Raw genomic sequence first — 22,935 nt, forward strand, 5'->3', positions numbered from 1 at the left:
AACTTTTTTCAATGTTTTCCACCAAGGGCCATATGCGGTAAAATACACAAACAGCCGGGCCACTCACTCGAGGTGTAGTATGTATTGCCTCACCTGGTTTATTTAAGTAAACTAAATATATTTTTGGAATTTGCTGCAGGCCAATTAACAATGGATCGCAGTTTGGACACCCCTGGTCTAGGTAATCAGGAGCGGGGTGTGCCTTCTAGAGCTTTGGAGGTTGGAAACTTTGCTTGTGAGAACTATTTTAGTTGACAAATGGGCCCTCTAGCCACTAACAGGAATATGTTTTACCTTTTAACTTTTTTTAAAGTGAAAAATCTCATCCTATTATCAAAAGACTTATCCATCTCTAATATGTATTCCTCTTTTAGGAAACTGTCCTTTATCAGTGTTTGTTCATCTTTAATGTGTCTAAGAACCACCTAGTGATCCTGTGACAACGCAGATTCTGGTTCAGTAGGTCTGGCTGGGGCCTGAGCAGATCTCAGGAGATGCTACTGCCACTCCTGGTCCAAAGACTTAAAAATTTTTTTTTTCTTCTAGTTTTTATTTATTTAAAAAAAATTATTTATTTTCCAGTCACAGTTGACATATTATTTTCAGGTGTACAACATAGTAACTAGACATTTATGTACCTTATGAAGTGATCACCCCAATAGTCTAGTACCCATCTGACACCATTACATAGTTACTACAATATTATTGACTATATTCCCTTTTCCTACTTTATATCCCCTTGACTGTCTTTATAACTGGCAATTTGTACTTCTTAATCCCTTTTACATTTTTGAATATTAAAGCACTAAGTCCTTTAAGCATGGGCCCATTGAAGGAAGGGAGAGAGAGTTTAGGCCCTTAGGGAGTGTTGGGTCTTTTCCTGTTATCTTTAATACTCTTGAGTTCCTGAAATTCAGCCAGAAACTGATTCGAAGACACTGCTCAGGGGTTTTGACTTATTCTCGAGCTCCCCCTGGTGGCCCAATAAAAATTTAACTTTAAAACATTGTTTAACAGCAATGGGCAGGAAAGAACAGCAACAGTGTAAGTCAATCAAAATGTACATCACCAGGAAATATGAAGAGAAACAATGGCAGTGGAGAAAAGTGTTTTTCTACAAGAAATTAAAATATTTTTAACAGGAGCTCAGCATACTTATAGCCGAATTGTGCCTGAATGTACTTGAAGTTCATACGATTTCTGTCTGTTTTTATCTAGTCATTGTGGGTACACTGGAGGCTGAAAAGGAAAGAAGAAAATCTGGGCTGTCATCAAGAGTTCAGTTTCGAAACCAAGGTTCTGAGCCCAAGTATACTAAAGAACTAACTCTGAATAGGCAGAAGCAGAAGGTGTGCATGGAGGAAACCCTCTGGTTACAGGTGAGGTCTGCAGATAGTCAAGCTGGTTTCTTCAAGGGGACAGAAGTTGAGTGTCATGGTGGCATATATAGACTTTTGAAATTTATACTAGCAACTCATTATTTGGTACAAAATAAGGCATTGTTTTGGAGTTCCCAATAGCATTTATACCATGTTTACCTAGATCTCGGCATACTTTTCAGGAAAATATCAGAGATAAACTGCGTCCCATTCCCATAACTGCTTCAGTAGAAATCCAAGAGCCAACCACTCGGAGGCGAGTGAATTCACTTCCAGAAGTTCTTCCAATTCTGAATTCAAACGAACCCAAGACAGTTCATACGGATGTAAGTCTTTCTGACTTTTGTTTTGTCAGAGTTTTAGCCATCTTATCACGCGAAATCAAATGTCTTTGAGGGCGGTAGAACTTGCGATTTGCTTAAAAGTTCATTCCTTTGTATTAAATAAGTTTTTTAACATAAGCAGTTTGTTTGAAGAGGATTTGTTTCTCAAATTAGCAATGAATATGGAGAGACAGAATACAATTTGGAGCCAGAGTATTTTTCTTAATAATTTTTGGCCACAGCAACTTATTGAGACTGATTGGCAGAACATTTTATTCTCACATCAGCTTTATCCTGTAGCTACACGTAGAATGAAAAGTACATTGTATGTTGTGTTTTGCCATTGAGAATGTTAAGATGTAGAAAACAAACTGTTTTCAGTCTGAACATTAAAATCAAGGAATATCAAAATTCAAGCAAGGCAAGAAAGTATTAGCAATGACATAGTCATTTAGTGCCAAATGTCACTGAGGTAATCTTAGGAAGAAAAATATATATTATATGGCTTGCTGTGTACCCATAAAGTGGGGTGTGTTTGCTAGGGTTTAGGATGGTTCAGATACAAGGTTAGACTGGGGAGCTGTGACATCTCGATTTGGCGTCATGCGCTTGCTGCAAAAATCCATTTGGTGCTGGAGTGTCCACTCTGAGACTCCCGATTCCACTAGCCCACGACAAAGATTTTCAGAAGTGAGTACCTGCTGCATTAGGCTTAGGAGCTGATGCCTAAAGCTACACATTGTTAGTCTTTATTGTCACCAAATATAGTGCCTGATATTTTTTATATACGTTTGATATTATCGAGTATCAAAAATATGAATATTTCTTGTGTATATTCCCAGCTCCATAGTCCTGTTAAATGTAACAGGCAAAGAGACAGTTTTGCTAATTATTTATCAGTGTGATTGTCAAGCACCCATTAGCACTGTGCTGGATACTCTGTGCCATTTGCTGTCCTGACTTTAAACGGGGCTCATAATAGTCCCTTCCTCACAGGTTTGTTGTGAGGATTAAATGAGTTAAAATACTTAATCACGTGTTAGGTAGCATCATCATCATCGTTGCAGTAGCCCTGTAAAGTAGGGTGGTGGTGCCCCCATATTACTATTACTGTGATGAAACTTAGACTCTGAAAGCTTAAGCGACTCTCCTGAGCCACACAAATGAGTGGCAGAGCCAGGTTCAGAACACAGACCTGTGTGGCTGCAGGGCCCCCACCCAGCCTTCACTGCAGCACACTCCCTCATCGCCCTGCTCAGAGTGTTCTTAAAACACAGCTTTGTTCGGGAGTGGGCATTCGATGCATTCCAAAGTCTGATGGAAGCTTGACTTCTGCTGTGGTAACTGTCACACAGGGAAATGAACTGTACGGAAACAGCCAGTCACCTATTTAGATGCCTTTCTGAGTCCTAAATGGCAAAAATTACCATGGTTTTGTTTTCCTACAGGTGCACTTCTTAAAAGAGGGATGTGGAGACGACAATGTGTGTAACAGCAACCTTAAACTAGACTATAAATTTTGTACCCGAGAAGGAAATCAAGACAAATTTTCTTATTTACCAATGTAAGAATCGCTCTGTAGTACTAGCAAAAATGACTCTGGCTTTGCAGTGGTTTTTGTTAAGAAAGGGTTTACTGAAAATGTAGTGAGGACTTTGTCATTTTCCACCCTCCCCCCTTTTTTTTTTCAATAGTCAAAAAGGTGTTCCAGAACTAGTTCTAAAAGATCAGAAGGACATTGCTTTAGAAATAACAGTGACCAACAGCCCTTCTAACCCAAGCAATCCCAGAAAAGATGGCGACGACGCTCATGAAGCGAAACTCATTGCAACTTTTCCGGACACGTTGACTTACTCTGCATACAGAGAACTGAGGGCTTTCCCTGTAAGTGTATTTAGAGACCCGCTGAGGGGGAAAAGGCAGCCACCACTGTGGCAAGTGAACAGAATCTGATCTAGTGTGTTTTCCTGTTACAGGAGAAACAGTTAAGTTGTGTTGCCAACCAAAATGGCTCCCAAGCAGACTGTGAGCTCGGAAATCCTTTCAAAAGAAATTCCAGTGTAGGTGATTCCTTCACATACTGTATTTTACTGTGTTAAATACATGACGATGTCAATATGCTTGGCCTGTGTTAAAAGCTATTTTTGTTTTTCAGGTTACTTTTTATTTGATTTTAAGTACAACTGAGGTCACCTTTGACACCACAGATCTGGATATTAATCTGAAGTTGGAAACGTAAGAGTTACTTCAACCTTTTCATTCAGAATTATTTCATGAAAACACAGCCAGTCAATGAATTGGCCCTGATCTAACGCATAAAGGAAATGTAATTGTACCGAGAAAACTATTAAAATAAAACCCTATTGTTTCCTTTTCATTTTCAGAACAAGCAATCAGGATAATTTGGCTTCAATTACAGCTACAGCAAAAGTGGTTATTGAACTGCTTTTATCGGTCTCTGGGTAAGTGTTTGTGTTTAGCATAACAAATCAGTATTTGAAAGAACCATTTACAATCCTCACTCAAACTAGTGTTTTTTAATTTAACAGAGTTGCTAAACCTTCCCAGGTGTACTTTGGAGGTACAGTTGTTGGTGAGCAAGCTATGAAATCTGAAGATGAAGTGGGAAGTTTAGTCGAGTATGAGTTCAGGGTAAGTTGTAGCAGTGGGTCCTTTTATTATAGATACTGGAAGCTAGCATATACTAAATATGGTCTTGAATATGTAATTTTCATAAATAATATTAATAAATATGACTGATAAATGCTCAGTTAAAAGTGAGTTTGCCAGTTTTTAATTAACCTCCTGGCTATCATAAAAGTTTTGTCCTTCAGAATAGAGAACAATAGCTGTCATTCAACATACGACTTCGTTCAGAATCCAGTTCAATTTTGTCTTTTTCCTATTAGAGAGTTTTAATGTATACGTGGTATAGAGACACCTTGATTCCTCCCCACCCCCATGCCCGAGTCTGTCTATAAAACAGAAAAATAAAGTAATTTATGTTTGGCTTTAGAACATGCTCTGATTTATTTCTTCCTCCATTGTAAGGCCATCTCTCTTATTGCAGTGGTTAATGTTCACTCACCTTTCCCAAGCCCAGCTTTGTGATGGTGAATGTGGATTTGGCACATGCCAGCAAGGACGACTAATGATTGCTCTGAACTGTTTCAAAGTAGGCAGTCACAGTGATACTAAGTCTAGTCGAATGAACATAAGCACGTGGAACAGAGTTGGCTCGTAACTCCGATGTGGGTTTGGCTCTGGGTGGCTCAGATCATGTTCCTGGAAGCATAGCAACCCTTGTTGAGGTGACCACCTGAAATGGCAAGAATTGGCCCACCCCTGACTCCAACAGGAGGAAGAAGCTGAATTCTCCTCTGTGTCTCAGCATGACAGACACAGCTGGGACAGGTAGTGCTGGTGGTTATGACACCTGTGCCAGTGTGGCTGAGAAAGAAGTCTGGGTTCTGGAGCAGCCCACACAGACAAAGAGGGCTCATACCATCTTGGCTTCTGCTGCAGGAAGTTGCTCATTCCGAGCTTGGCCTTATAGATTGATGGCTGCCATCATGATTTTACTCAGGTCTCTCCGGTGTTATCCCAAGCTCCCTGAGGGTGGGAGAGGACAGAAGCAGCTTCACGTTTGCAGTAGATGGGGTTTCCCTGAAGCAGGTGGTTGGTGCATTGCCAAGGCACGGCCTTTGTCATCTGCCGAGCAGGCTGGTTACAGAGCGATTCACAAACACGCGTGTGACTCTTCTCTGAGCATGTTGAGAACAGAGTGAACGTGCACTGCAGATTCTGTTGCACACAGCAGTAGTTCCTGGATTAAGTGAGGCAGCACTTCTTTTTGACCTTTTTTATCTTTCTGTTTTTATTGACAAGAATCTTTAAGCACAAATTTCTATTTTGAGCATCCATCGATAATCCAGGTTTGGAGTCTGTGCTTGTATTGTAGGATGATGCCAGATATTTTGGCTTTTTTTTTCCTCTTGGTAATAGGAGCTGCTACTTTTACATTAAGAGAATTACACTGGGATAATATGTATTATTTTCTAACAGGTAATTAACTTGGGCAAACCTCTTAAAAATCTCGGCACGGCGACCTTGAATATCCAGTGGCCAAAAGAAATTAGCAACGGCAAATGGTTGCTTTATTTGGTGAAAGTAGAAACGAAAGGATTGGAAAAGATAGATTGTGAGCCACAAAAAGAAATAAACTCTCTGGGCCTAAAGGTATGTTGGTAGATTTATCTCAAGTCTCCATAGATATAAATAAGAGGAGCTGACTTTTGAGGAGAAACCCATTACTTTCCTTGGGGAACTAATATGCTGGCACTTTCTTTGACTTTTTCTTTGTGTCATAATTTCTTTTCTGTAGCTGAGGAACAAAGTCAGGCTTAGGATTTCTGTTGATTAGAGACCATTATGGCACCGAAGTCAGGGTCATTCATAGCTTGTTGAAGCAAATGACGTTTTGAAGTTTTATGATCCCGTGTGATATATAAGGACTGGGACATGCCAGTGTTAACGCCCAGTAGATCCAAACTCATTACAAAACATACTGGCATCTTGGCCAGTGATCTTGAAAGCCTTCCCTTCTTGTTTTTTAAAACAGTAAATATTTGCTGAGTACTTATTGTGTCTCAGGTACTATGCTAAGCATTTTGTTTGCATTTGCTCATTTCATTCTCTTGATAGTCCTATGAGGTATTTTGCGTCACCATTTCATAGATGAGGAAATTGAAATTCAGAGGGATTAACTGTCTCAAAGTCACTCCACAGTTAAGAGGCAGATTCTACATTCATGCTCAGCCTGTTTTCAAAGCCTTCACTCGTAACCCTTCTCTCTACTGCTTATATAACTGGTTTATCATATGTACTCCAGAGTGATGAAGACTTGCTTTGTTGTTGAATATCTCTTTTTTTCTGTTTGAAATTATAAGGTGGCAGGGTGTGCTCAGTGTTGGTAGTTGGTGGCTTATTAGAATGATCCTCTGTCCATCAACTTTGAAAAACAGGCTGGTCCATGATTCTTAATCCTTACTTTAAGGAAAATGCAATGTTAGAACTTCTTATATGGGTTAGTTTTCGGTACTTGACTGAGAATAAATCTTATGCTAGTTCTTTTTGCTTCTTTCCCTGTTCTTTTGTGTCGCTTATTCGTTCAAGATGTGCTGACTTTTTACCATATGTTAGGCACCGAGCTGGTGCTGGAGATACAGGCATGAGATTTGATCCCTGCTCTTAGGATGCTCACAGTTGAGTGGGGAGACAGAAGAACAAAGGAAGCCTCTTGCTCTCCCTGAGTTTTTAGGTCAGCGTGGGAATAAATTACTTAAATCCACAAACTTGAAGTGAGGTTGGTAATAACACTTGCAGATTTTACACTTAAATTATTTCTGCGTCATTGGTGATGGGAGAAGGCCGAGTATTGTCGATGATGTGGATTTGGCATCTTGTGAAAGGGTGTGCTTAAGAGGTTTGTACAGTAGGGACAAAGGTACTTACGTGGAACTATTTTGGATATAATTCTTTACAGGAGTCTCACAACTCAAGAAAGAAACGGGAAATTGCTGAAAAACAGATAGATGATACCAAAAAATTTTCTTTGTTTGCTGAAAGAAAATACCAGACTCTTGTAAGTATTTTACAAGAGCTATGAATATTTGACCAAGGCTGGGGGGAAGGTCTTCCCCAGACCCTTACATTTTAAAGACTGCTCTTCCTTTTCTCCCCAGAACTGCAGTGTCAACGTGAGGTGTGTGAACATAAGATGCCCGCTGCGGGGGCTGGATAGCAAGGCCTCGGTGATTTTGCGCTCCCGGTTATGGAACAGCACATTTCTAGAGGTGTGGCCCCGCAAAGGCTGTCCCCCCCGGAAGTCATTTGCCACCTCCTAGGATGTTTCTCACTTCCCTAACACAATTGCTAATTTTGTCTACAAACAGGAATATTCTAAAATGAACTACTTGGACATTCTTGTGCGGGCTTCCATTGATGTAACTGCTACCACCGAGAATATCAAGCTGCCAAACGCAGGCACTCAGGTGAGAGGTTCCCCATCCTTATTCAGTTCAGAGCAAATCACTCTTTCCTCTGTGTCACTCTTTTCCTCTGTGCCCATGGCCTGAGGTCGTGCTGCTCTAGCACTCATTTCCCTCAAAGCACCGTTATTTACCCCCATTAAAGAGAAATCAGAGCACATCTGAAGGTACTGCCACCCCAAGCTGTACTTTAATAGAATCATTGAAATAAGAAGTGAATCTAGGGTCATCTAGTTTTGAAGTGCACGTGGTAGATTTGAGACTTGTTGGCTCAATGAAAGAATGGGGGCACCTCCCACCTCTCTATTCTCTAGAAACCCATGTCTTATTCTGACCCTAATGCTGTAGCCATTGGTGGAGAGGAGAGCCCCCAGTGATGGTGACCACCACATTATGGGGTAGCTCGTGCCATGTGTGCCCCACTGCAGTTATTAGAAAAGCTCTCTGTGTGTATGAATCTAGAATTGAATCTTATAAAATCAGCCCCTGGTGATGCCCCAAGTTCATAATAAGTTCTTTCTCGGCCATGTAGCCAAGAGAGCCTTTGAAATAATTGAAAAGAAACTGTCATGGCTCCTTGGACATGCCTCTGTTTTCTCTTCAGAGCTAAGTACCTCAGTTGTCCATCATTCCCAGCACAGCTGAACTGGTTCTAGGTCTCTCCTCTTCCTGGGCCAGCCCTCGTTGGGCAACGTGACCATCCTTGATGGTCAGGGATGGGCAGAGTAGCTGACGTGTGGTCTGCCAAGTTCAGCTTACCCTGAAGCATCTCAGCCTAAAATGTGGTGTTTTAATGTTTGTTGAGGATTGTGTTTGCATTTTTAGTAGCTACTCTTTTTATGTTTGTGTTCTGCTGAAATGTTCAAGATTTTTCGTTACAATTTGTGGTCAAGCTAAGTTTTTAATATCCCATCCTTGAGCAAAACTTAAAGGCATGCGTTTAAATGTATCTTTGCGTTTCATGTGATTTGCTTTTGGTCCGTTGTTTCAGTTTACAAAGTAATTTTGAGGCTTGATCATTTGCTCTCTCTTAACTTTCTATCCCTGCAAGCTTTATCTTTTTCCAAACTGAGAAGTATGGCTGCTGTGTCTTCATCCAGGCAATTAAGGAACATATTGAACAGGACGAGGAGCAGCAGCTTGTGTTGTGCCACGAGTGTGGGGCACCCTCTGGGGGTCTGGAACCCACAGGGGCGTGTATCATGTCACAGATGGGAATATTTTGCAAAAGAGACTGAATGGAGAAAGGAACATGGTGAATTATTCTTCTTAAGTTGATGTACTGATCTGCTTATGGAAATGGCCTGGCTTCAGTCCTTGAGGCAGCTGAGGCACCAGGGAGCTTTCTGATCACTTCGGTTTCTGACACATACAATTTATCATCCAAACCAGAAAATATTTGTCTGGGGCAGGTGCTACATGGCGCAGGGTGCTGAGACCAGTGGTGTAAAGTGGGACTGTTTCAGGCTCACTAGGACACATGGTCACCCATGTGTGGCTTTATATTATCCTCGCATGTTACTCCTGCCCACCTTTCAACGTCCTGTCAATAAGGCGTCATAAGGGACTGTCAGCTAAATCACACCCTCCCAGAGAATCCTTTCTCTGCCTCTCCGACTGAAGCGGGCTGCAGTAGCTTTCTGTAACTTTAAATCAGCAACCCTGAGAATCACTGAATTTTTAGAGCTAGAAAGAGAAAGAACACTTGAGAGGGGAAGGACTAACATTAATAAAGCATTAATAAACTGTCTACAATTTACTAGATGCTTTACCTATGGGCTATCATGTAAACCTCAGAAGAATTCAGACTTTGTACCCGTTTTACAAAAAAAAAAAAAAGGAAGAAGAAGAAGCAGGTGTAGAGAAGGGATGTAATTTGGGCTTCTGGATTGAAACCTATAATTACCTGACTTCAGGGTTGCTGTTCTTTGACTGTGACACTTGCTCCCCATTAAAAGTCCCCACGTCTCAAATTCACACGAGAAAACTGAATCCAAGGAAGGTTGTCCCTCTGTCAGCATCACAGGACTAGCATGGGGAGATGAGACCAGACCCCGGGCCCATGACTCGTCATCCAGGGCTGTTGTTTTCTAGATGATGGAACTGAGGGCCGTGGAGTCAGTCTAGTGGCTGTGTCACAAATGAAAATGAGGGTCTTTTGAGCAGTTCATATTCTTAGGGTTTGGGGAACTCATGCCTGCTAATGGGAATTGTGTGGAGTCTTTGCTCTGATGCTATTTTATTTAAGAATTGGTAGATTTGTGAATGGATTACTCATCTCATGTAAAACCCCTTTCTTTTGAAAACTGAGATACTGTCTTACCTCTAGTCTTCTGATATCTCTTAGTAACAGTGATTTCTGAGTTACAAAGTTCAGGTATTGTATCTACATATTTCTTTAGTATTTTAAGGAGCAGTGTTTTTTTTTGGGGGGTGGGTACCTAAAGATTTTAGCTTAGTTCAAGTGTCAGGCCTTCCTTTTTTATTCCTTCCCTTATTACGGATTTAAATTCCATCTTTATCTTGGTTCATCTTCAGGCTGAAGATCGTTTTTCTTTGGAGATAGAAGTAAAGGATGTTGACTAATGCAGATTTGTCTTTTGGTCTTAATATTGAAACTTCTTCCCATTGCTTTGACCCTAATCCTGCCTTTAAAAAAGAAAGAAAAAGAAAAACCCTTTTTGTTTCCTTACAACAAAACTAATTTCAAAAGTTTTGTGTTCACTTCTCAGTAAGACACTTTTAAGACATCGTTATAACACAGAGAGAGCTGGTTATAAAGATGAGGTGGTTATATTTTAGCATCAGTTAAATTGAATCCATCCAGTTATCAAGTTATTAAAGACACACAATGTGCCTTCCCTGCACAGATGCTAGAGAAGCAAAGTTGAATAAGATATAGGGTCATTTGTTAAGAATTTCATGGTCTAGAAGAAGGTGAACACAGGTGAGAATTGTTGAATTAAGCCAGGGAAGGAGGGGGTCGTTTATTGGTTGTACTTATGTACCCCAATTCATTCCTAAGGAAATAGGAAGAGAGTATCTACGCTCCTGGCTGCCAAAGATAAAAGGAAATATGACAGGTAAATGAAGGCACATTGTACTTCAGGGGAATGAGTTTTGTTTTGTTTCGTTTTGCTCTAAATTCAGAGAACTTGAGATAGGGATCCTATTATAAGCTGGATTTCTGACACGAGGAACACTCACTAGAGGGATGGTGTCTTTAACAGACTTTTATAAAGGATACGACAATCCCTTTGTTGAGTGATTTCTAGCACTAGTATTCAGTGAGAGTGAGGGTATTACGTTACACAGAGATTTAGGGAAGCAACTGTGGCTGGGCAAGCTGATGGGGTGTAAGCACAGCTCACCGGTGCCAGAATTTCATGCGTCAGCAGAGCTCAAGCCCTCCAGGCAGGCACATGATGAAGGACGTTCCCGTGCCTGGATCATCCCTATGGAAATGCCTACATGTTCATGCAACCAAAATAGAATATTGTTTCTGGAGTTGGAAGTAATTTCTACTCGCCTTAACCTGTCATTGTCCATCAGTGACAGTTACTGTGACAAGATGAGACCAGGCTTCCCAGAGCTCTGAGAATTGCAGCTCCCACTGGTCTTCCCTTACTCGTCATCCCAGCTGGAGAATGACTGTGCTGCAAAACAAAACAAAAACAAAAACACCTTCAGTTGACAACTGAAGTAAACAAACAAAGTCTCGTTGACTGGCCTCTCCCTAGTCCGCAGCCGCGTGGCCCATCACACAGACGAGGTTTGCAGGGCACATCTGCCCTTTAAATGGGTAGCCCAGCCACTAACTTCGGTCCTCAGTCTTTGTCCAATGATTTGTTTTGCAGTTTCTACAAGGTTCCAATTTCTGGTTTGAATAAGTAGCCAGACCTGGGGCTTAGAGCGCTCAGCTGGATTCCCACCCCCCACCCTGCCGCCCCTGGCTGCAAAGTCACAGATTTCCTAGTTCATCCCGTATGCTATTGGATGGCAGCCTTTTATGGGCGTAATTTCCCCCTGTTATTAGCCATTTAAAAGGCTTTCTTTAGTACACAGTGTGATTATAAGGCTGATTCCCCTTGCCACGGACTAGTCTCTACTCTCCACATCCAGGATTATCAGAATTTATTCTTACAAATGAGAATGTTGTCAAGTTGTCACCTTGCCCACAAGGACACACAAGGTACCTTCCCTGTACTAGATACTAGGGAAGCAAAGTTAAATGAGATTCGGTGTAGGCTAATTGAAATTATCTTTTTGTTTTGATGTAGAGTGGTCAATTTACCAGTCACATCAACTATATTATTTCTTCTCTGGTCTCTCACCATTTTTTCCCCCCTACTTTATGGATCGCCCTGTGCTAGAACCAGTAATCTCAAGAAAGGATTGTTTTTACCTTACAGCTGGGGCATCTGTAGGGGGAAGGGAGGTGAGGGGAAGTGAGCTCTGAGGCCCCCCTAGGGGCTAGGCGCAAGGGCCAAACCTCAGATCAAAACAGGAAACCCGGTAGCTGATAAAGGTGTTTAAGCCTGCCTGTTATAGTCAATTAGTTTGCTGAAAACTCGAAATGTGAATTCCTCCTTACTACATGTTTAGAGAAAAGCAAAAATCCTGCCTTTAAGTATTTTATATGGGTTAAACAGGGTTGAAAGCTGTTTTCTAGTATAAGTAGAAAGAAAAGTACTTTAATGAAGAGCTTTTTTTTTAAAAAAGAATTGCAGTACAGAAGTATTGAAGTACAATGTAGACCTAGAAGCATTTTTAGGCAGCATCCAGTGTTCAATATTAATATAGAATACTTGACTAAAATACTTCTCAGAAGTTAAATGGTCCTTCTCAGTTTTGTTTACTCTTTATATTCTCTTAAGTCAGAAATATCAGAAACTTCAAACTGGTAGGTTTCTCATTAGTATAATTTATAAAATCATATTCATAGTAGTCACTAGGTATTTTATGTGCTTTGAAAAATAGTCTCCTGGCATCACAAAAATCCACTTGAGCTCTGAACCAACATTAACCAGGTTGTTGTGAATTTCCGTAAGCAACTTTTTCGATTTCTGAATGAACTCTGTTTACTTGGCATTTGCCAACTATCAAATGTTTAGAGATTAAGCTTCTCATCAGCTGCAGCTTAAATCTCTCAGCTGCCTCTGAATGAATTCAGAGTCTAGATTGTCCATACACATTGTTGTAGAAGGTGGCACCAAGCTATTTTAGGAGATTTTATTGTTCATTAGGGTCCTTAGTGTGATAGCCTAAGGAAAAATTAAAATGGTATCAGTCATGCAGCTCCAGCCCTGTTTTTATATTTCACAGCATCATTAAAATCTAAGTGCGGAATGTAGGCTAATTGTGCATAAATTGGCCCAATTATTTCTATTGCTGAAAATAATTTTTAAGAAAGTATGATCGTTCTCAAAAAGATACCAGATTACATAGATGAGACAAGATTGGCTATGTACCGGTAACTGTTGAAACTTGACGAGAAATGATGGTTCATGATACAATTTTCTCTACTTTCCTTAACAAAAGTTCTTAAAAGATAAGTTAGCAAAAAAATAACCACTATGTCAAAACGTAACTCCGCATTTTCCTGGTTCTGGGAAAAGATCTCCAAGGAATGCCTTTTGAAGCAATATTCCATGCTGAAGGGAGAGGACCTTGTGTCAAAAAGGCATCTTATCCGTCCATGGGCTGCATTGTCCAAAATGTGTCCGGAAACAGAATGAGAACTGTAAACTCCTGGTATTAACTGTCACCCCATTTTATAATCATCTTGCTGTCTTGCGTGTCCGTAGGTTCGTGTGACTGTGTTTCCCTCAAAGACTGTAGCACAGCATTCAGGAGTCCCCTGGTGGATCATCCTCGTGGCTATTCTTGCTGGAATTTTGATGCTTGCTCTGTTAGTTCTTTTATTATGGAAGGTAAGTTAGAGCCGGAATGTGAGTTTCATGATTTTAAACTTTATTTCATGTTTTTAAAAAAGTAAATTGAACACTGATAGCGTATGTACATTTCTGTTTTTCATGTATTCCCTTTCCCCAACATTTTATTATGAAACTTTCCCAACATACAACAAACTTGGGAATTTTATGAAAAACACCTGTATGTCTACCTAATACTTTGTGTTTAAAAGTATATTATTTATACATTATAAGAAGTTTCTTAAATGTATAAATGTTGGTGTTTTTCACATATAACTTAGCATGTTTGGCAAATAACAATTTCAAAATTTGTACTAGTTTTAGAATCTTCTGAACCTATGCCAAATTGTTGAGTACATTAATCTGAATCTATCCCTGTTAATTCCAACTTCTGTAGTAAGCAAATAAATGTTCATGGCAGCTATTGGGCTTTACATCATTGCAGCTAGATTAAGAATATAAAATTATGAAATCAATGAACAACTGCATCTCAAGGGGGTCATCATAGCCTATATCAAACATGAGAAAGATTTGGGTTCAATATGTCCCGCTTTAGAATTGGTCCTGCACATAAAATGGAGTATCTTCCCCCTACTTCTACCAATAAATAGTTTACAAAAAAGTGTGTGTGAGACGGATGCATACATCTTTTGCCAAAGATTACAACCTATAGATTTTGGATTTATTCTCAGTAATGGAGGTCCACAGTCCCTTACCAACAATTACAAATTGCAAAAATAACTCTGAAAACTGAAAGTTTGTAATGACTTATTTGGCAGCAAAACTTGACGTGATGTGAAGAGAGGCCGTGCAGTCTTTATCCTTTGTTCATTAATTTCACTTTAGAAATATGTTTTGGTTCCAGTGGCATTAAGTATGCATATTACTTGTCTAAAATACCCAAAACTCGGGATTTCCAAACATATCTGGTCCAGTGAGTTTTGCATAAAGAATTATGAACCTCAGCCAGCAATCTCTAAGAGCAGACTATTCTCATCCTTTTCTCGGATCCAAAAGTAGAATGGCAAGGGTTCCGGATAGTCTCATGTTCAAATATTGGGCATCTCCTGTTTGATTTATTTTTCCAAGTAACTTCCTTTTGCCAATCTGAGATAATTTTCTGGTGTCCTCCAAATGTGTGATTGAAGCTTGGTATCTGTTCATGCCAAGATTCTTCCTCACAGGCGGCATTAGCCAGTCCTACCTCTGATGTTTCAGGCAATAGGTTTCCCTGGTTAAGCACAGCCAACCAATATAGGAGAAGCCCTGAAGATTATTTTGATATCGAAAACTGAATTTGAGGTTTTATATTTGAGGATGGCCTTCTTGTGCTCTCTGGAAAAGGACACAAGGATAATCTGTTTTGTAGCAGGTCTTATTGGCAGTTTTGAATGAGGATGAGACATAGCAGTGGGTTGAGAGTTAAGAAATCCAAGCTATATAATCTTGGGCAAATCATTTCACCTCCCTGGGGTACTGGTTTGCCTCGGCTGTTTAATAAGTAGGTTGGACTAGATGATCTCATTGGCTCTTTTTTTCCTTAGTTCTGAAGCATCCCAACTCACAAGTGAACTCTAAAGTAATCAAACAACATCTACAACCCCCAGATGAAAATCATTTTTATTATTTTACAGCTAGATACTATTCTTTCTGAAACTGAACTATTTGTTATGTGTTAAAGTCATAGAATTTTGGGGCCAGAAAGGACTCTAGTTCAGTGGCCTTTAAAGTGGGTTTTGCACATCCACGTAGATGCCAGGAGTAAGCAGGTGGGGCTAGGGCTGACATCTCCACTTCAACCAGACTAGTTCTGATTTTATTTGCTTTAAATATTGAGATTCTGCATAGGATTTTGTTTGGAGGTGAAAGAGGAAAGTCCTCCAGGCTGGTCCATTCACCTTCATTTTGCCAAGATGCTTATGCCATGGGTTTTCAGAACGTTTCCAAGTTGGAGGCAGCACCAGCGCTCTCAGTTTCTGGTTTATTCATTTTCCCACCCTATTTACTAGCACACGTTATTGAAAGTTGGGTGGGGGTGTTCACTGTGTATTAAATGGAGAGTCACAAATAGGTATCAAGATAAATTGTCTAGATCAACGCTGCCCAATAAAAGTTTATGGATTAATGGAAATGTTCTGAAGCTGTACCGACCCATATGGTGGCCACTAGTCATATGTGGCTATTGAGCAACTGGGATATGGCCAGGGCAAATAAGGTATTGACTTGTAAATGTAATTTAATTTAACTTAATTTAAATTTGAATGGCCACATGTAGTTAGTGGCTACCATATTGTACAAAGCAGATCTAGATTTTTTTACTTTGATGAGTTGCCAGACTAGGAAGCAGAATTTTTCAGGAGGGCAGAGATTTATTTGACCAAGTTATATTTCAAAGGGCAGTTCCATGGTCTTAGGAACTAGATAAAAGTAAAGAGTAAAAGTTCTCCATCGCGGAATGAAGGAAAGGATATAGTAGAAAGTAGAATTATTCTTTGATACTCACTTAGAGGGACTTAAGCTGAGGAGCATAGGTTCCTACCCCTTCAGGGTTACCCGCTGGTTCAGAATTTGGGTCAATGACTGCAATCATTCTTTCATGATGGTATATTCGAATTTATATTGTGATTCACCCCACAAATCCAAAGGCCTCAACTAGATGGCATTTATTCCATAAAATTTACTGTGAAAGGCAGAAAAATACAGTATCTCTATTTTATTTGGATTTGTGCTAAATTTTAGAGAATTGATTCTTTAACCTTTGCCTCAATAAACTGCAGAAGTCAATCTTAGGCCTGTTTTCAAGTCCATATTCTCCTGCAGGGAGAAACCACCTACACCTATAATCAGATGTGTATATATTTTCCCTTTTAGGATAATTTTTGTCCTCAGGATTTCTGTTACAAATAGAAAAATCAATCAGCTAACCAATGTCACCCATATAAATATTTGACCCGAGAGAGACCCATGGTAATAGACTTGGGTTGATTGCTGTCCCAATGGAATATAGTGCCGTGGCTGTTCACTTTCACTTGATCCATAGTGGTCTCTTGGTAAACAAGCTATGAATAGAAAACAGGTTAAAATCTAAGACTTTTTTTTTTGTTTAGCTCTTATTACACCAAACTGTAAAACTGACTAAATACCTTGCTTCCTTGTAGTGTGGTTTCTTCAAGAGAAATAAGAAAGATCATTATGATGCCACATATCACAAGGCTGAGATCCATGCTCAGCCATCTGATAAAGAGAGGCTTACTTCTGATGCATAGTATTGATCTACTTCTGTAATTGGTAATTGATCAATGTTTTTTAATTGCTAGCTGTGGGACCTGCTATGGTTGTGGTGGCTAACTTTAAGAGCAACAGCTTGCTGTATGTGTCCCATTAACAGATGTTTCCAAATGTCCACACTGGCTTGCCTTGCTTGGATTTATTTTATTTATTTCACTCGAAAGCTCACAGTTGTTTTTTTTAATGCACAAAGAATCTTCCGTTGCAGGTGAGTTATTTTGTGTTGTTAAACATAAGTCCACAGCAATGAAGAAAACTGCAATCTATGTACACACAAAAGGAGGCTTTGACCTCCACAGTAGCCCAGTTTGCCACATGTTGTTACTCCAGTATGCAGCATCCCACTTGGAATTTCAAAGATGCATAAGAAATCATTCCAGATTTCTTGTCCATTTTGGAATTTCCCAAATTCCAAAACGCTTGTGTTGACTGCCTAATTAACCTGTTGCATGTTGGAAACATGGTGTTTCTCTTGATGAGAAGGCTTTCTCACTGTCATCTTTTTTATCTCCTTGCTATAAAGTGATGGGGGAAGGCTAGAATGCTTTTATTGTTGCTCAGAAATTGTTTTATGCTAGCTAAGCATGCAACTTCCTCTTCCTGCATATCTACCACAGGCCGAAGACCATTACAACAAACCAAGACTATTGGTTGGCATGATGGATGTTATGACCAATTTCAGAAAATAGTTCTTTACCAAAGTGACCTTCAGTACACAAAATTCTAGTATACAAATGCTCTGGATAGTTTTTATTTCAAAATGTTGTAATGGATTTTGACCTTGATTCATGTTCCAAGAGATTTGATTCAATCTTGGGGTCTCAGTTAATTTTTAAGTTCATGTTTTGCTTCTCTTATTTGTGAATCCGTGGAAACAGGAATTGGTGGTGATTCCTTTTTCCATTTCTGTGAGCATGAGAGGATAGAATTACTCCTACAATCCCTTTCCATGTCACTGTCTCAGTGAATCCCAACATTTCCATTTCAGTTTTACATATCAACCTTGATTTCCTTCTTTATTTAAATGGGGCAGGAGCCACATTTTGTAATAGTGATTTGGCTTTTTATGCACAGGATAATATAGGAGTCCATGTTGAAATGGCCTCATTGGTCCTTCTTGGTCCATTTTTCCTATTGATTCAGTGATAACTATGCACATAATTTTATTCTGCCCCATGACGTTTTTATAACATAAATTCATTCAACATAAATGTTCTGTTCCTATTAATGTCATGTAATAAAAACATTAATAGGAACAGAACATTTATGTTGAATGAATTTATGTTATAAAAACAGACCATTCTAAGTATCCTCCTCATCCTTCTTCTATCTGCATTTTTTAATTGAAAACACATTTTTTTTAAAAAGGCATATACATTCATGTAAAAAAATTCAATCTGATTTTTAAATATCTAGATATGTTCTCAGTAAAAATCTACTTTGAATCAGATTGCATATTTTTTTAAAGAATAAAATATGTATTCATTAACAATTGAAATGTAAATGTCTTTTTCTTTTGCAAAAAAAAGAAGAAATTAGGCGGAGCTCTGAAATTCAGTCTACTGATACTTTCCTCAAGTTCCTTGTGGTATGATTGATTTTATTGCAGGACAGAGTTACATGATTTATTAGTAAAAGAGCTTAATTTGGAAGCACAGCAGCAAGCCCCAGCAGTATAAATTACCTTCTAGCTAATGAGAGATGTGTACTGGAGCGTCGGAGGAGAGAAAATTCTTAAACTGACCCATTTGGACACTGGCGTATTCAAACTGTAATTTGTAAACTATTTGTGACCTGAGTTCCATTTTGTTAGTGGGAGAAAGGCATGAAATTATCTTTGGTCTATGGCCTTAAAAATTTTTTTTCTTCAAAATGATGTTTTAATAATCTAAAAATTAGATCTTTTATATTATAGTATTGTGATTATAAAAAATGGAAGCAATGTTTCATAAACTCTTAAATTTAATAAGGAAATAGGTTACATTGTTACAAAATGTAGACAAGATGGAAAAACGGACTTTTCTTCCAGTTTTACAGCTGTTCTCTTCCATTTATCTCCACTGGCTGTTATCAGTTCTTTTCGACTTAATTAGTTCTTTCTTAAAAGAAACCATGTCTTTTTCCCTTAGTCCAGAGGTAGGCTTGGCTGAACAGAAAGCGTAGACGTACCCGTTTAGTGTACTTGCTTTTCCTGAGATTACTTAATTTGTTTCTTTTTCTCTTTCCCCCTTCTCCAGTGTGGATTCTTTAAACGCTCTAGGTACGATGATAGCGTTCCCCGATATCATGCTGTCAGGATCCGGAAAGAAGAGCGAGAGATCAAAGATGAAAAATATAATGATAACCTTGAAAAAAAACAGTGGATCACAAGGTGGAATGAAAATGAAAGCTACTCCTAGGGGGGACCAAAGAAGCTTCACAGTACCCAAACTGCTTTTTTAATTTTTCCCAACTCAGAAATTCAAATGGATTTAAAAGCCTGTTCCAAGACCTGAATATTGGTTTCAGACAGACTACATACAGTACGAACGTACAGTTTTAACTGCTGTGGACATTGTTACCTACCCTAAGGCTCCTGTTTTGCACAGCCAAATTTAAGACTGTTGGAATGGATTTTTCTTTAACTGCCTTAATTTAACTTTTCGAGTTGCCTTTTTTTTTTGGTGCGGCTGACTCACGTGTGCCGGGGAAGGGCCTGCCCAGTTACGCTCATATGACATCCTCCCAATAGTGTAGCTCAAAGAAGGCACCCACAGTCACCATGGCAACAGAGTGACCATCCTAACCTCGGCACTGCCTCTGCAAACATTCTTCCCATAGGACTGGAGAACCTGCATGTTAACTGTCCCACAGCACAAGACAATGCCCTTAGGGGTACTTGTGTTTCAATTTAAAGTACTATCTTAAAATTAAATGTGCAATAGAAGGTGATGTTGCCATCCTGCCATCTTTTTCCATTTCCTAGAAGTGTGAATACTTGCTCCCACCAATTACATACAGGTTCCATTCTCCCTTTTCACTAAAACACACAGGTGCAACAGACTTGAATGCTAGTTATACTTACTTGTATATGGTATTTATTTTTTTCTTTTTTACAAACCATTTTGCTATTGACTAACAGGCCAAAGATTCTCCAATTTACCCTTCAGGTTGGATTAAGCAATCAGTTAGGACATGGGAGGTCATTGGTTTGACCTATATTATTATTTACTGCAAAAAGAAAATAATTCTTTATAAATGTACCAGAGTTGTTATAATTTACAGATAAGTTTAAGTTATTAAAACATCTTCCTTCACAATAGCCCTGACCCTTCCCTCCAAACCCAAAAGTTTTGTTTAAGAAATGGGATTAACTGTAAGATGTTTAATTCTTAACAGACATCAGATTGTTGAGTTTAGAGCCTGTGTGATATTTCTGAATTACATACTATAACTTTCAGGAACTCTTGGAAATAATGGGTTTGTTTCTTGAACTTTTGTCACTGCTGTATATAAAGGACTTGAAAGTAATGGTGAGTGCCTATGGTGGATCCAAATCGATCCAGTGTAAGACTACTGAGTATCTGATACCAAAAGTCAGATTAGAACTTCATGGCTTTTAAGTTTTTAATGTTATTGGAATAATTTAATCAGTGAGTCAGTGTTCTATTTTTCGCTTTGTTTCCTCTGCTCTCTATAGATTCCCCAAATTACTTCAGGACTACTCTAACAAGAACATTAGAATGTTTTTTAATTATAAAAATGGAGGGCGGAGGAAGTCATTATTCTATACATTGAACAGAGGTTGAATAGATATGAAAGCTGAATTTTTTTTTTAATTACTGTGCTTCAAAATGTTAAGTTATATAGGGAACAACAGCAAACAGGTGCTAATTTGTTTTGACAGTGCAAGCAGTGTCTTAGTGTTTTAAAAGAACAAAATACAGCTATGTGCCATTGTTGCTTTGGAGTTTTATTTTTTTTTCTTTTCGGAAATCTTATGCCCTGAAGATACGAAGAACATTATTCTAGTTGTACTTTGGAATTTTCACTCACAAAAATTGTTTTACAAATGATATTTGTTTACAAAAACTTCTTGAAGCAGGTCATAATAGTGTTTAAAATCTCAGTTTCTTGCTTAGGTAACTTGGAACCTAATGCACTGGCTTTTTAGGTTGCTAAGAAGCTGATATTTTGAACGTTTTTATAGACCTTTGTTATAAAAATGAATGTCCTGAAAAAAGGGTGGGGTGGGGGGTGGAAGGGTGGTTAAACAACAAAGAAACAAGAATGTAGTGGTGTTTAAATTTATAGTTGTTAAAAATGTCATCTCAAGTCGAGTCACTGGTCTGTTCACATTTGATACATTTTTATACTAACTAGCATTGTAAAATTATTTCATGATTAGAAAATACCTGTGGATATTTGTATAAAAGTGTGAAATAAATTTTTTTATGAAAGTGTTCATTGCTTAGTAACACAGCATTGTATATATGAAACAAACTCTAAACTTATAAGTAACCTGAACTGCCTTTCTTTTTATTTTATCAAGCCAAACTAAAGTTTTTGATGTTTTTACATATTCTTAGTGTCCCATATAATCTCAGATCAGCAAAACATATGAGTGCCCCCAAATAATGCAGTGTAAATATGATACACCCTTTTGACTCTACTGTTCAGTTGATGCTCAAAAGGAAATGATCTTAAAGATGATTCATTCAAGATACCTAGAAATTGGGAGATGTTTGTTTGCATTGATTCATCTTCTTCAAAGGCGTGTGCCTGTGAAGGATGGGGTATTATTTAGCAATGATCCCATGGCATGAAAAATAAAAGTTCTTAGGCCTAAGCTGCTTTCTTCTTAGAACACATTTTGGATGTGAGAGCAGTCCAGCTGTGACATGTGTCACTATATTGACCACCAGGAGCTGAATTAGTAGAATTGATGGGTCAGAAAATATTTTTTTTTTTACCAAAGGGATTTCATTTAGATTGAAGCAGTTTTATGAATCTTCTCTAGCTGAGTTATCACAATTGAATAAATGAAAATAAAGCATGTATATAGTGCCCAGACAATATAGCATGCCCTGGCCTGAATAAATTTCCAATCTAAAATATATTATCTGTCCCGTGTATTAGGTAATAGTTTTCCACTGTACTTGGTGTTATATATTAAGTCTTAGTCTTCTTAATTCTTTGAAGATCAGACAGGTATTACCACCCAAAGAAATGTGTGATTTGTACTTTTTAAAATGATGGGCCAGAGGCTGTGAACCTTTTATAGCCACAGTCCTATGGTTATACCCAGATTAAATCACTACATTAATGTGTAATCACCATAATCGTTAAAGGGTGTCAGTTGCTGTGGTTTGGCTAGTGCTATGGCATAAATGACCTGGGCAAGGGGTCATGGCGGTGCTTTATATGACTCCTGTGATTCCACCTTTCTCTCCCTCCTGAAAAGCATACAGGAATGCGTAGCAGTGAGAGTGGTATCAGTATAGGGATATCCGGGGATGATGGTATTAGTATCGGGATATCCTGGGATCTCTTCGCAAACATTGACACTTGGTTGGTTGCAGATTACTTGCCACATCCTCACATGGGTCATGCACCGTCGTGACTTATGTTGTGCACTTGTGGTTGAGAATATTCTAGAATGGGGTAGATGGAGGTGGGGAATGCTTTAAATTGTCCAGACATGGGAAGTAAGCATAAGACTGTCATTCTATCCTAAATGAAGACATCTTCATGAGAAACTGATCTCTAGTACACCAACCCACAAAAAGACGACGTGGGAAGATAGGTTTTGTTTTAAAGGAGGAAAGGAGAGAAATGCTGTAGGTTTCTGGGTTCCACATAAGTACTTCCTCAGGGCTGACAAAACAGGAATGTGGAAGAGTTGTTTGATCAGCGTGGGTAGCATCAAGTAAATGATTAAAGGCAGTTCGTGGAGACCAAAGGCTAGGGTCCAACCACTCCT

At 38.9% G+C, this 22,935-nt stretch overlaps 1 protein-coding gene across 2 annotated transcripts in view; it reads left to right on the forward strand.

The window, feature by feature from the left end:
- ITGA6 (integrin subunit alpha 6) overlaps positions 1-21,417 on the forward strand; it is a 66,810-nt gene extending 45,393 nt beyond the window's left edge. Inside the window, exons 12-26 of one of the 2 annotated variants that reach the window (XM_019727442.2) lie at positions 1,219-1,379; positions 1,562-1,705; positions 3,151-3,266; positions 3,397-3,586; positions 3,679-3,762; positions 3,858-3,937; positions 4,087-4,164; positions 4,252-4,354; positions 5,768-5,941; positions 7,248-7,346; positions 7,447-7,557; positions 7,657-7,755; positions 13,560-13,685; positions 16,844-16,973; positions 19,211-21,417. In XM_019727442.2, the coding sequence (XP_019583001.1) occupies positions 1,219-1,379; positions 1,562-1,705; positions 3,151-3,266; positions 3,397-3,586; positions 3,679-3,762; positions 3,858-3,937; positions 4,087-4,164; positions 4,252-4,354; positions 5,768-5,941; positions 7,248-7,346; positions 7,447-7,557; positions 7,657-7,755; positions 13,560-13,685; positions 16,844-16,951 (1,673 nt within the window). In that variant the 3' untranslated portion in view covers positions 16,952-16,973; positions 19,211-21,417. The remainder of the gene's footprint in view (positions 1-1,218; positions 1,380-1,561; positions 1,706-3,150; positions 3,267-3,396; positions 3,587-3,678; positions 3,763-3,857; positions 3,938-4,086; positions 4,165-4,251; positions 4,355-5,767; positions 5,942-7,247; positions 7,347-7,446; positions 7,558-7,656; positions 7,756-13,559; positions 13,686-16,843; positions 16,974-19,210) is intronic. The other variant, XM_019727440.2, reaches the window with a different exon arrangement.
- The last annotated feature ends 1,518 nt before the right edge of the window (positions 21,418-22,935 follow it).

The sequence above is a fragment of the Rhinolophus sinicus genome, linkage group LG01 (assembly GCF_036562045.2).
Source record: "Rhinolophus sinicus isolate RSC01 linkage group LG01, ASM3656204v1, whole genome shotgun sequence".
Taxonomy (NCBI): Eukaryota; Metazoa; Chordata; class Mammalia; order Chiroptera; family Rhinolophidae; genus Rhinolophus; species Rhinolophus sinicus.